The sequence below is a fragment of the Otolemur garnettii genome, unplaced genomic scaffold (genome assembly GCF_000181295.1).
Source record: "Otolemur garnettii isolate 467f Iridium unplaced genomic scaffold, OtoGar3 scaffold00019, whole genome shotgun sequence".
In the NCBI taxonomy this organism is placed as follows: Eukaryota; Metazoa; Chordata; class Mammalia; order Primates; family Galagidae; genus Otolemur; species Otolemur garnettii.
The window spans coordinates 8,282,756-8,295,169 of record NW_003852414.1 but is presented as its reverse complement, the minus strand read 5'-3'; the positions used below and the strand labels follow the sequence as shown (position 1 = coordinate 8,295,169).

Genomic DNA, 12,414 nt, shown 5'->3' with positions numbered 1-12,414 from the left:
TGGCATCACAGCTCACAGCAACCTCCAACTTCTGGGCTCAAGCGAGTCTCCTGCCTCAGCCTCCCAAGTAGCTGGGACCACAGGCACCTGCCACAACGCCTGGCCATTTATTGGTTGCAGCCATCATTGTTGGTTGGCGGGCCCGGGCTGGATTCGAGCCCACCACCTTAGGTGTATGTGGCTGGCGCCTTAGCCACTTGAGCCACAGGCGCCGAGCCGAACTCTAAAGTTTTAAGAGTTCCTCCTGCCTTAGCCCCCTCAGTAACTGGAAATACAGGTGCACACCAGTATGCCCGCCTGCATGAGTTCAGAACAAAGAGCTCACCTCTTCACCCTGAAGGATCTGGAATAAGCATGAATAAATAGCATTTGAGAGGGCTTAGGGAAAGCAGTCTCAGCAGGAGAGAGCCGGGTTTTCATTCATTCAAGGAGGTAAAAGGAGTAGTTAAGGATATGAAAATCTGTACAATGGAAAGGTTTAGAAAGTGTTTCAGAATATATATTTCCTTTCCTTAGTAATTATGTTATGGAACCAAGTTTTATAGATTTAAATCAACTAATTTCACCTTTTTTAGAGTAAATAAGAATTTCATTTCTTTCCCCATTTACTATGGTTTTTGCTTCCCAACATTTCTGCTTCTTACATATTTGATTTTCTATTTTAGGACTCATATGAACGAGCAAAACATATCCTGAAAACTCATGCAAAGGAACATAAGAATCTGGCAGAAGCTTTATTGACCTATGAGACTTTGGATGCCAAAGAGATTCAGATTGTTCTTGAGGGGAAGAAATTGGAAGTGAGATGATAACTCTCTTGACATGGATGGATTGCCGGTTTTATTGCAAGAATATAAGTAACATAGTAGTCTTTTTTGCAATGCTTTCCTCCCAAGTTCTTAACTTGGTGTAATTCGATGGTGTACGACACTTTGTCATTCTTTTTCACATTTATCTAATTTTGACTCTTCTCATTATGACACCTGTTGCAAATTAGCAACTTGTAGCAAATATATTTTCAAAAAATAAAGAACTATCAGGATTGAAATTAGCTCCTTTGGGAAATATCAATCAGTTATTATTTTGAACATGATTAATGATTTTATCGTTGGTTACTCTGCTAGATGTGAATAAAAATTATGCCTGTCACTCCTGGGGAGTATTTTAATTTACAAGTTAAAATTGAAGGATTATTTTTTCTCTTGATGGTATTAATACCATTTGTGTCTGCTAATGAAATTATGCTTCTTTTGGTTGGTAAATGAGATTTCTATGTACATTGCTGGGGTCTTAATTCAGATCTATTACTTATGCTCCAGATTGAACACATATAAAATGTGTTCTTTTAAAAAATGTAAGAATAGAAAATTGTCAACATATAGGTACAATCAGACTTTAAATTATTACTAGCTTTTATGTTTTTTATGGAATCATACTACCAAAGACTTCTGTGCTGAGACTAATAGATTTATGGTAGAGTGGGTATATATGCAATGATAATCCATGTTTGGATTGAATGGAAAATCTAGACGTCTAAGTGAGAGATGCAAAGGTACCAAAGCCTAACAAACCAATAGCAAAGTATGTTAAAATGGACTATTACATTCTCTGCTTGGCCCTTAGGAAGCTTCTATAACTAAAACATTTAAGTATGTTTACTTTCTTTAAATTGTTTAAATGATAACTTATTTAGGAGGGTTTACATAAGGACATGAAAGAGATGGGGCAAAGAAACAGGACCTCAGTGACTTCACTGTTTTCTATCTCTCAAACTGTCATATAACTCATAAAATATATATGTGTCTTGTTCTTAATTCTTGTACCTTACTAGGGTTTGGATCACTACTCAGACTGTGTCCTATAAATTTTCTGCAAAGTTGAGATGTCGTTACTACCATGAATTTTTTAGCTTTCTTCTGAGTTGCACTCTTGGAATGATGGGGTTTTTAGCACTAGGTCTGCAGGGATAGTTCCTAGGGCCCTGAGAGTTATGAGTCCTAAAAATAAAACATAGGCTCCGAATTTTTTTAGAAAATGGAAAATGAAAATTAATATTCGTCTGATTATAGAAAACATTCAATGTATGAAAGTTTCATTATATTTGAGAATACTTACAGATTAGATTTCTTACTTAGAACCCCATTTCTAAATATGACTGACAATAATAGATTAAATAATTAAAATATTGAACTATGTAAATATGAAGTTGCCCTGTGACCCAGCAATTCCATTCCTAGGTATGTACCCAAGTGAAATGAAAACATGTCCACATGAGTGGCACCTGTGGCTCAAGGAGTAGGGTGCTGGCCCCATATACCAGGGGTGGCGGGTTCAAGCCTGGCCCAGCCACAGCTGCAAAAAAAAAAAAAAGAAAGAAAGAAACATGTCCACATAAAAACTGGTATATAAATGTTCATAGCAGCATTATTTATAAGAGTCAAAATAGTAGAACTAATTATCACCTGTTAAATGGATAAATAAAATGCAGTATAACAATGTAATTATTCTTTAGCAATACAGGAAATGAAGTACTGGCATATAGTATAACATGGATAAACCTCAAAAACATACTAAGTGAAGTTGGTCACAAAAGTTCACATACTGGATGATTTCTGTTTATATGGAATATGTAGAATAGTCAAGTCTATAGAGACAGAAAGTAGATTAGTGGGTGGTGCCTGGAGAACTTGAGAGTGGGAGATCGGTGACTGCTCATGGATGAAAATGTTGTAAAACTGATTGTCATGATAGTTCCTCAAGTCTGTAAATATACAAAAACTTTTGAACTGTACATGTCACATGGGTAAATTGAATGGAATGTGAAGTGATCTCAAACTGCTATATATTCAAAAAATGAATTATAAAAATCTTATCAAATGTTTTAGAGTAATATTTAATGGAGATAGGAGGAATAGGTACATTCACATCTTTGTACAGCATAAACTTCTAAATTCTCTCTTCCTGCATGATCTAGTCACCAGCTTCCATAAACAGAGTTAGTAAGTGTTAACATGTTCCTGGGGGCCTCAGCTCAGTGGGTAGGGTGCTGGCTGCACACCCGGGTTTGGGCCTGGCCCAGGCCTGCTAAACAACAATGACAACTGCAACCAAAAAATAGTTGGGTGTTGTGGCGGGTACCTATAGTCCCAGCTACTCGGGAAGCTGAGGCAAGAGAATTGCTTAAGCCCAAGAGTTTGAGGTTGCTGTGAGCTATGACGCCATGGCACTCTACCGAGGGCAACATAGTGAGACTCGGTCTCAAAACAAAACACAACATCTTCCTGCAGGTATTTTATATATATGGTTTGTATTCCCCTTTTGATACAAATACTATCTATGATCTTTTTTACATAAATGGTATACTATTTACATTGTTATATACTTTGCTTTTTTCTCTTAGTATATATTTGGTAAAGCATTCCATATTACTGTTAGTACACAAAGCTCGATCTTATAGCATTTCATTGTTTAGATGTAGCAAAATACAGTATAATGACATATGATTCTAAAATTAAAGTGCCTAGTTTAATATAAGTAATTAAATTGATGGTTTTTAAAAATGGATTAGTAAATGTATTTCACATTTACTTTAAGGTTTTCCTTTAAAGGTTTTGTTAACAAAATTCCTACACATATTTACTCAAAAGGAAATTGCAACAATTTTTATCATTATCTTCCACTTCTATTTATATAAGCCTTTTGCATGCCTTGTATGCAGTATATATTATATATACAATCATTAAGCCTCTTTTTTTTTTTTTTTTGCAGTTTTTGGCTGGGGCTGGGTTTGAACCAGCCACCTCCAGCATATGGGGCCGGCACGCTACTCCTTTGAGCCACAGGTGCTGCCCTTATTAAGCCTCTTAAACTGCAATCAGCAAAATGAAGACTATAGGAAAACTTACTGGATAATTAGTTTCTTCAGTAAATAAACTACACACACAAGAGACAGATGAATGCATCAGTCCAACTAAAGAGACTAAAACACATTCATCAATTAGTGAAATTGAGCTTATTTGAGTCTGTTCTAGTTATTTATTTTTTTAGATAGAGTCTCACTCTAGCATCTTGGGTACAGTGCCATGGCTTAACCGTAGCTCACAGCAATCTCAAACTGTTGGGCTCAAGCGATCCTCTTGCCTCAACCGCCCAAGAAGCTGGGCATGTGTCACCCCATGCCTGGTTAGTTTCTTCAATTTTTTTAACAGAGACAGGGTCTTGCTCTTGCTTATACTAGTCTCCAACTCCTGAGCTCAAGCAGTCTACCCACCTTGGACCTCCCATATTGTTAGGATTAAACCAGGAATTTGTTTCCTGATTTTTGTGTATTTCAAAATTTTTCATAATGACTCATTTAAAAGCAGTGTCTCCACAGTTGTCAGGGAAAATGAGTAACCACCTAGATCTCTATCAAGAGTGGTATCTATTTTTGAATTTTATTTATCCTTTATCAGCTGATAGAAATTAGTTAATTCCCATGTAGCCTTTTTTCTTAGAGGATTTCCTATCAGAAGGAGGGAATGGAACAAACCAAGAAAGACCTGGAATCCCAGAAAAGGGGACTTTTAACACAGGATGTTAAAACAGGATTTTTCAGGGTAGTAGGTAAGATTTTTAAAACAACCTGCTCCTATAGGCACAGAAGAACAATGAGTTCCAGTTCTCTCCAAGGACAGCCTGGGGTAGGGACCTAGTAAATGGCCTCAGGGGTCAAAAACTAGTCCTGTGAAGAAGCAGTTAATAAATATATTAGGCTTTGAGGGCCAATCTCTGGACTCTGGACTGATCTCTGCTGTTGTGGCACTTGGTAAACTTTATTTACAAAAACAGGGAGTGGAAGGATTTAACCACGAGGTCATATTTTGTCTGGGTTCCTCCCACTCCATCCTCCATCACCTGATATGTTTGGCCACTGAAAGGTGGAGAATTTGGAGATAATTTAGGTTAGGGTATAGTAAAAACTAAGCAAAGGATTATGCAAAGATTTCCTAGCACAAAAAAACTTTGAATCCTAAGAACAAAGTGCCAATAAGTAATTGGACTCAGCAGTTTTTAAAACTTTTGGTTTTGGGCAGCGCCTGTGGCTCAGTGAGTAGGGTGCCGGCCCTATATACCTAGGGTGGTGGGTTCAAATTCAGCCCTGGCCAAACTGCAACAAAAAATAGCTGGGCATTGTGGTGGGCGCCTGTTGTTCCGGTTACTCGGGAGGCTGAGGCAAGAGAATCACCTAAGCCCAGGAGTTGGAGGTTGCTGTGAGCTGTGACGTCACGACACTCTACAGAGGGTGACAAAGTGAGACTGTCTCTAAAAAAAAAACAAAAAAACTTCTGGTCTTGAAATGATACTGATAAGAAAATGAAAAGGCAAGCCACAGCTTGAGAGAAAATATTTGTAAAATATATATCTAATAAAGGCCAAACACACATACTAAGGGTTGATACTCAGGAGATGCATTGAACTCTCAAAAGTCATTAATAAGTCTGCCCAAAGAAATCTACACATTCAAGGCAATCCCACAAACCAAGTAAATGAGAAAAGACTCTACTCGTTTGTTTCTCGGCAGAGTGCCATGGAGCTCACAGTAACCTCCAGCTCCTGGGCTTAGGCGATTCTCTTGCCTCAGCCCCCCAAGTAGCTGGGACTACAGGAGCCCACCACAACACCCGGCTATTTTGTTGTTGCTGCATTTTGGCCGTGGCCGGGTTTGAACCTGCCCAAATGATAGGGCGCCCTACCCACTGAGCCACAGGCGGTGCCCTATCATTTGTTTCTAAGGAAATGTAAATGAAAGCCTCAGATACCACCACCACATACCTAACAATGAATGGCTAACAAAACCGGACAAAGTCAAATGCGGATAAGGATGTGGAGCCCCTGAAACTTCTTTGTTGCAGGTAAGAGTGTAAAATGAGGACGGTGCCTATGCTCAGTGGGTAGGGTGCCGGCCCCATATACCGAGGGTGGTGGGTTCAAACCCGGCTCCCGGCCAAACGGCAACAAAAAAAAGTAGCCGCACGTTCTGGCAGGCGCATGTAGTCCCAGCTACTTGGGAGGCTGAGGCAAGAGAATCACTGCAGCCCAGGAGTTGGAGGTTGATGTGAGCTGTGACGCTACGGCACTCTACGGAGAGAGATAAAGTGAGACTCTCTTAAAAATAAACCAAAAAAGCGTGTAAAAATAACCAGTAAGGTGCAGCTTCTACTCAAGTTACATACGCTTTCCGTGTGACCCAGCAGTCCTTTAAGCTATACATGGGAAATGAAAGTAAGTATTCACAATCAAACCTAGAGGCAAATTTTTAAAGCACCTTTCATAACTCAATAACCCAAAAGTTCACCAACTGGGTGAATGGGGTTAAGCAAAGGAAAAGTGTGGTGCATTCACACAATGGCAAACTGCTTGGCAATAAAATGGAACAAATTACTGATACATGGAACAATATGAACGACTCAAAAAACACTATTCTAAGTTGAAGACACATAGTATTCTGGAGAAGGCAAAAATATCCTCTGTTGTCAGAGGCTCAGGATGGGTGACGGACGACTCCAAATGAGTGCTAAGAACCTTAATGCTGTGATGAGAGTGATGAAGTAGTTCCACCTTTCACTAGTCACTCTAATAGCAATCTTGGTCTTAGCTTTAAGTTTAATATCTTTCCCGTGCTTTCTCATTTTTTAAAAAATATAGTCGAGGAATTTTAAAAAAACCAATTGGCCTCGCGACCCAGAGCCCACCTACCTGCCGTAAGCGGAGCGGTGCGCAGGGTGAGATCTCCGGGGCTCCAGTCTGGACTCCAGGGCGTTGGCAGCACCGCGGGCACCGCGGCGGCCCGGGCTCTGGGTCCTGGGAGTAGGACGCCGGCACTGTGGCGTTCGGGAAGGAGAACCCAGGTGAGACCTCCCTGTCGGAGCACGTGCTGAGCCCGTGTTCATGGGCTCCCTGGCCCGCTAAGCCAACACGCTGCCCGGCGGCTTCCAGACTGCGGTGCAGCTGCAGCAGGCGCCGCCGCCACCTTCCAGCCTCTAGGCGGGGGCGCCCTGTAGCTACAGCAGCGACCATGACTAGGATGACGAGTGAGACCACAGCCCCACGGTGGCAGACGTGCTCACCAGCAGCGGCGCGGATCCGGACCTCGACAGCTCATCCGCGCCGGGCAGAGGCACTGCCGGCGGCTACCGTCAGTCTCGCGCTCCGACCCGTCCTGGGCTCTTGCGGGTGCACGAAGCCCCCGCAGTACCACCCGTCTGGGGCCACCGCGAACCGCAACCTAAATGCAACCTGTCTCCCTGTTTCCCACACTGGCCTGGAACTCCTGCGCTCAAGGGATCCTCCCGCCTCATCCTCTCAAGTACTATATCCATTCTTTGCCACCACCAAAACAGCATCTAAAAAAAAAAAAATAAAATAAAAAAACAGCATCTAATTGTAGAGGTTTTGTTGTTGTTGTTGTTGTTTGTTTTGAGACAGTCTCAAGCTGTCACCCTTGGTGGAGTGCTGTGACGTCCCAGCTCACAACAACCTCCAACTCTTGGGCTTAAGGATTCTCTTGCCTCAGCCTTCCCAAGCAGCTGGGACTACAGGCGCCCACCACAATGCCTGGCTGTTCTTTGGTTGTAGTTGTCCTGTTGTTTGGCAGGCCCGGGCTGGATTCTAACCCGCCAGCTCTTGTCTATGTGGCTGGCGCCTTAGCCGCTTGAGTTACAGGCGCTGAGCTTGTATAGTTGTTAATAACAATAATAGCAACTGTTTATTAACCACATATTTTCCGAAAAAATTGTTGAACACATTACATACATTATCTCATTAATTCTTTATAAAAACATGGTATGGCTACTACCCTCTTTTTAGAAGCTGACATTTACATGTAATTATTAACTAGAAAACCCAGAATTCCAACCCAAATCCACCTGGCTTCAATACAAAGCTCTTATTCACTGTTCTCTTGTGCATTTTTGTTACTTGCCAGTTAGAAACTAGAGTTGGCTCAGAGGAAATAAAGATGGGATGACGGTGCAGCACTAAAACCTCGCCGCACACTTGAACCTATAAACTTCCGCGGCACACTTAACATACGTTGGTCAAGCACCGCGCAGTGGCTCACGGCTGTAATCCTAGCATTTCTGGAGGCCAGGGCAGGTGGATTGCCTGGGCTCAGGAGTTGGACCCAGCCCGAGCAAGAGACAGAGCCCGTCTCTAAAAAAATAGCCGGCGTTGGCTTGGCATCTGTAGCTCAGCGGCTAAAGTGCCAGCCACATACACTGGAGCTGGCGAGTTGGAACTCAGCCCGGGCCTCGCAAACAACAATGACAATTACAACTAAAAAAATATCTGTGCGCTGTGGCGGGGTCCTGTAGTCCCAGCTTCTTGGGAGGCTGAGGCAAGAGATTCGCTTAAGCCTAAGAGTTGGAGGTTGCTGTGAGCTGTGATGCCACAGCACTCTACCAATAGCAACTTAGTGAGACTCCGTCTCAAAATAAAAAAAAAAAAAATAGCCGGCGTTGTGGAGGGCTTCTGTAGTCTCAGCTATTCAGGAGAATGAGGCAAGAGGATCGCTTGAGTATCTCTTAAGCCCAAGCGTTTTAGGTTGCTGTCAGCTATGATGCTTCGGCACTCTACTTAGGGCAACATAGCCAGAGTCTGTATAAAAAAAAAAGTATCTAGGAAAAAAAAGTAGGAAAAAAAAAAGAATATACTTACTGTGCTTTGAACTTCTTTCGAAAATAATTTAATTAATGATTTTTAAGACTTTTCGCGGCACACCTAAGATCCTTTTACTGTACACCAGTTAAAAATCACTGGTCTAGAAGAATGCAAGTTGCGACCCAAAAGCTACGCGTCTTAGACCAGCCCAGGAGGTTCTACTAGATGTCAAAAGAAAACAGTATCAGTCTCCAAAATGGAAAGACCGTGTTCTGTGGTAAACAGGTCTATGCAAACCTGCCCCTAAAGAGTTCGAAAAATCCATTTTTTCAGAAGGAAACATTTCAGAGGGACTTAGGAACAGATGGGCGGCGTCCGTCCCTTGTAGGCACAGTTCCCGGGAAGGCACAGATCCTGGGGGCGCCGGGGGGGATGCCAAGTACGGGGGCACTTCCTGGCTCGACGCCACGAGCTCCCAGTACTTCCTGCTCAACGGCCAACAGCTTTTCCAACCGCCTCCCGGTACCCTCGAGGACGCCGTCGCCATCCGAGATAAACCCGGCCTTTGGGAGTATGGGCAGCAAAGGGCACGTGGTGTGTGCGGGCTGGCTCTGGCTAGCGACCCCGGAGGCCTTGAAGCCCATTGTGAGTGCCAACCAGGGGGCGGGAGGACTCGGGTAGGGGCCACGCGGCTGTGGCGGGCCGCGCGGGGTCCGAGGGGTGAGGGGCGGCAGGTTGGGGCTTCTCCTGACTGTCTATCGCCGGCTCGGGGACGGAGAGGAGAATGGCACTGCACTGTTCTTTTTTGTTCGTTTTCCCAAAATAGTAATTAAGGGGGTACAAGTGGTTTAATTACACGAGTCTCTGGTCTAAATGCTTAAGTCGGGGCTCTGATACGCCCATCGTTAGAATAATGTTCATTGTGCCTCGTAGGTGAGTTTTTATCCCACACCCACCTCCTGGCCCTCCCTGATTCTTAGTTTCTCGTGTCTTTTGTGTGGCTGGAGCGGGGCTGAAGATTCGCCACATCCACGGGGCAAGGAGACGCTCGGGTGCGCGGCCCCGACGGCGGGAGCGGGGGGTTCGTGCCGCCTCCGCTTCTCCGAAACGTTTCCGCAATAACTAGCGACGTCGTCTGGGGATCCCGGAGCTCATCCTTTGCGGTCTCAGGCTCAGATTAGGTGGGACGTGATCTCCGGAGGAAAGAAAGCCCAGCGGGAAGGTCCCAGTCGCAGCTCTGCGCCTCCGGGGCACCCGTGCGCGCGGAAATTTGCTAGCTGCGCCCTGTGCCCCTCCCGGTCCCCTTCTGCCTTCCGCTCTGCCTCCCAGAGCCCGGCCGTCTCAGAAGAGCCGGCAGAGAACGATAGACGGGGCTGCGTCCCCACCGCAGCTGGGACTTTTTTCTGCTCCACAACTGACGCCCGGTCCGGGGTCTGGAAGGGTTTCCACGTGGACGAACCCTTCTTGGAACGTCGAGGGAAGTCCCAAGGCTCTGGCCAACCCTTTGACCCGTGTTTCCGTGGCGACCGTGGAGTTGGGGACCGTACAGAAATCCTTTCCTTTCCCGCCTTGACACTCCCTTGTTCCAGACCCCGTGAGGTTGCGCCTGCAGAGAGGGGACATGAGGGGGCCTGTGTTTCTCCCTGACCGTGACCTGGAGGTGTTGGGGGTGGGGGACATGCATGACCCAGGTGAACCTGCAAATTAGGGTGGCAGGTGGTTGGGGACCAGGCTGTGATGGGTAGGGTAGCCTCATTGCTGCAGGAAGGGCAGGAGGGGCCTTTTCTCCCCCCGCCCTTTTTTTGTTTGTTTATTTTCACAAAATATAATTTTCTTTCTTTTTTTTTTTAAGTTATTATTATTATTTTTTTTTGCAGTTTTTGGCCTGGGCTGGGTTTGAACCTGCCACCTCAGGCATATGCGGTCAGCGCCCTACTCCTTTGAGCCACAGGACCCCCACCCCCTACAAAATATAATTTAAAATTTTGAAAACTCCAGTGCCTCTCTCTCTTGGGGCTGTAGGGAGTCCTCTTTCTCCTCAGCCAAGATGGAGACCAACATTAGCTCCTGAAGACCAAGGTCAGGACTGCCGTGAGCTGACAGCTTTGTTTTCCTGCCTCAGGCATTTGGAAATAAAATAAAGATAAATAAAATATAAAAAATAAAATAATAAATAAGATAAAATCCAGAAAAATCTAAATAAAATATTTTTTTCCTCCTTATCCCAAACCACACAATGTTTACCTTTGTTCAGAAACTGGAATCAAGCTATAGAAAGTATTGGCGGTGTGAACAAGTACATCTTACTTGGTGTTACTCCTGTTGATGAAACCATATCCATTTGGTATATTGCACCATTAAATTGTTACTAAAATCATAGTTGTGATGATCACCTTGTCTGTGGCCCACAGGAGCCTCCCATGCAATTCCTCCTTCCTGTACCACTGCTCCCTGCACTGCTATCAGTGGTGCCAGGGTTGGAACACAGGAGTAGGGCCTGGTGCAGTTGCTGGGTATCTGCTGGGTCTTGCCCTCGCTCCTCATAGTACCCAGCAGTGATGGTGGTTGGGGCTGAAACTCCTTCCAAGGTATGATGGTAGCTTGACCAGCAGCAGTGGGACCACTGAGGGATCTCCAGGCTCGGCTCTCTGTTCAACCACTTGCTTGTGTTATAAATTATAGGTTTTTATTATTGTTCGGGCATGGTGAGGTTGGCAAATCAGGGGATGAGCACTGTTGAAAAGATAAATTTTGTTATACTCACAGATCTAAAGAGAAGTGGGCACACCACGCTAGGGTACCCACACAGAGAAGCACCAGGGTCAGTCAGAATATAGAGCAGGCAAAGGAAAATGTGCAGATGGCTCGTCCCTGTAAGCCTACCACTCTGGGAGGCGGAGTTGGGTAGACTGCTTGAGCTCACAAGTTGAGCATCCTGAAGAAGAGCTAGACTTTGTCTCTAAAAAATAGCCAGGCGTTGTTGCAGACACCTGTAGTCCCAGTTACTTGGGAGGCTGAGGCAAGAGGATCGCTTGAGTTTGAGGTTTTGTGAGCTATGAGGCCACAGCACTCTACCCAGGGTGAGTGAGTCTCTGTCTCAACAAAAAAAAAAAAAAAAAGGAAAAACACCACAAGAGCATAGATTGTGTGGTTTTGGTAGGAAGGAATGGGTGAGGATAGCAGGGTTAGGATTTGGCAAGTTCAGTATGCACTGAGGCCTAGGATCTGTTTCTGGTTGTTCTGGTAAGACAGGGGGGAGTAACTTGGATTGTGAGAGTCCAGCAAGAGGGGTGTGGATTCTGGATTGGTTAGTATGTATATTAAAAGGTAGTATCACAGGGAAGTGATTCTCCCTCTGAGAAGTAGAGAGGAAGGGAGGGGAAAGCTAAAGTCAGCAAAACCCCAGGATGCCAAACAATCTGAAAGTAAAAGGCATAATTAATACACTTTGCATATGGTTATTGCGCACTTAACTAAAATTGTGAGAGAAGAGTTTATGAATTCCCACGACCAGTCTGAAGTCAAACTCAAGCGATCCTCTTGATCCTCAGAATTAACATATTCTCACGTATTCACAGTGGTAATGGGAACAAAGGGCTTACCTCTTTACCCTGAATGTCTGAGTAACACTTGAGAGGGCTTAGGGAAAGCGTTTTTAGAAGAAATTACTTTATAGAGTAGTTAAGGGTATGGAAAGTCTGTATAATGGAATGGTTTAGAAAGTGTTTGAGGAGATTTCTGCCTTCCCAGAATCTTTATTCTCCTTTCCTTACT

The 12,414-nt window shown here is 44.3% G+C and overlaps 2 protein-coding genes and 1 non-coding gene across 3 annotated transcripts in view; all 3 read left to right on the top strand.

The window, feature by feature from the left end:
* Positions 1–1,048, top strand: part of YME1L1 (YME1 like 1 ATPase) — a 35,256-nt gene extending 34,208 nt beyond the window's left edge. Inside the window, exon 19 of the mRNA XM_012803262.2 lies at positions 666–1,048. Coding sequence (XP_012658716.1) covers positions 666–809 — 144 coding nt within the window. The 3' untranslated portion in view covers positions 810–1,048. The remainder of the gene's footprint in view (positions 1–665) is intronic.
* Positions 1,049–7,057: 6,009 nt separating this feature from the next.
* LOC100956786 (ATP-dependent zinc metalloprotease YME1L1-like) overlaps positions 7,058–12,414 on the top strand; it is a 46,093-nt gene continuing 40,736 nt past the window's right edge. The window contains exons 1-3 of the mRNA XM_012803261.2: positions 7,058–7,233; positions 9,029–9,285; positions 9,767–10,239. Of these exons, the coding sequence (XP_012658715.1) occupies positions 7,058–7,233; positions 9,029–9,285; positions 9,767–10,239 (906 nt within the window). The remainder of the gene's footprint in view (positions 7,234–9,028; positions 9,286–9,766; positions 10,240–12,414) is intronic.
* On the top strand, positions 10,639–10,768 carry LOC111724163. Its single transcript, XR_002772505.1, has one exon.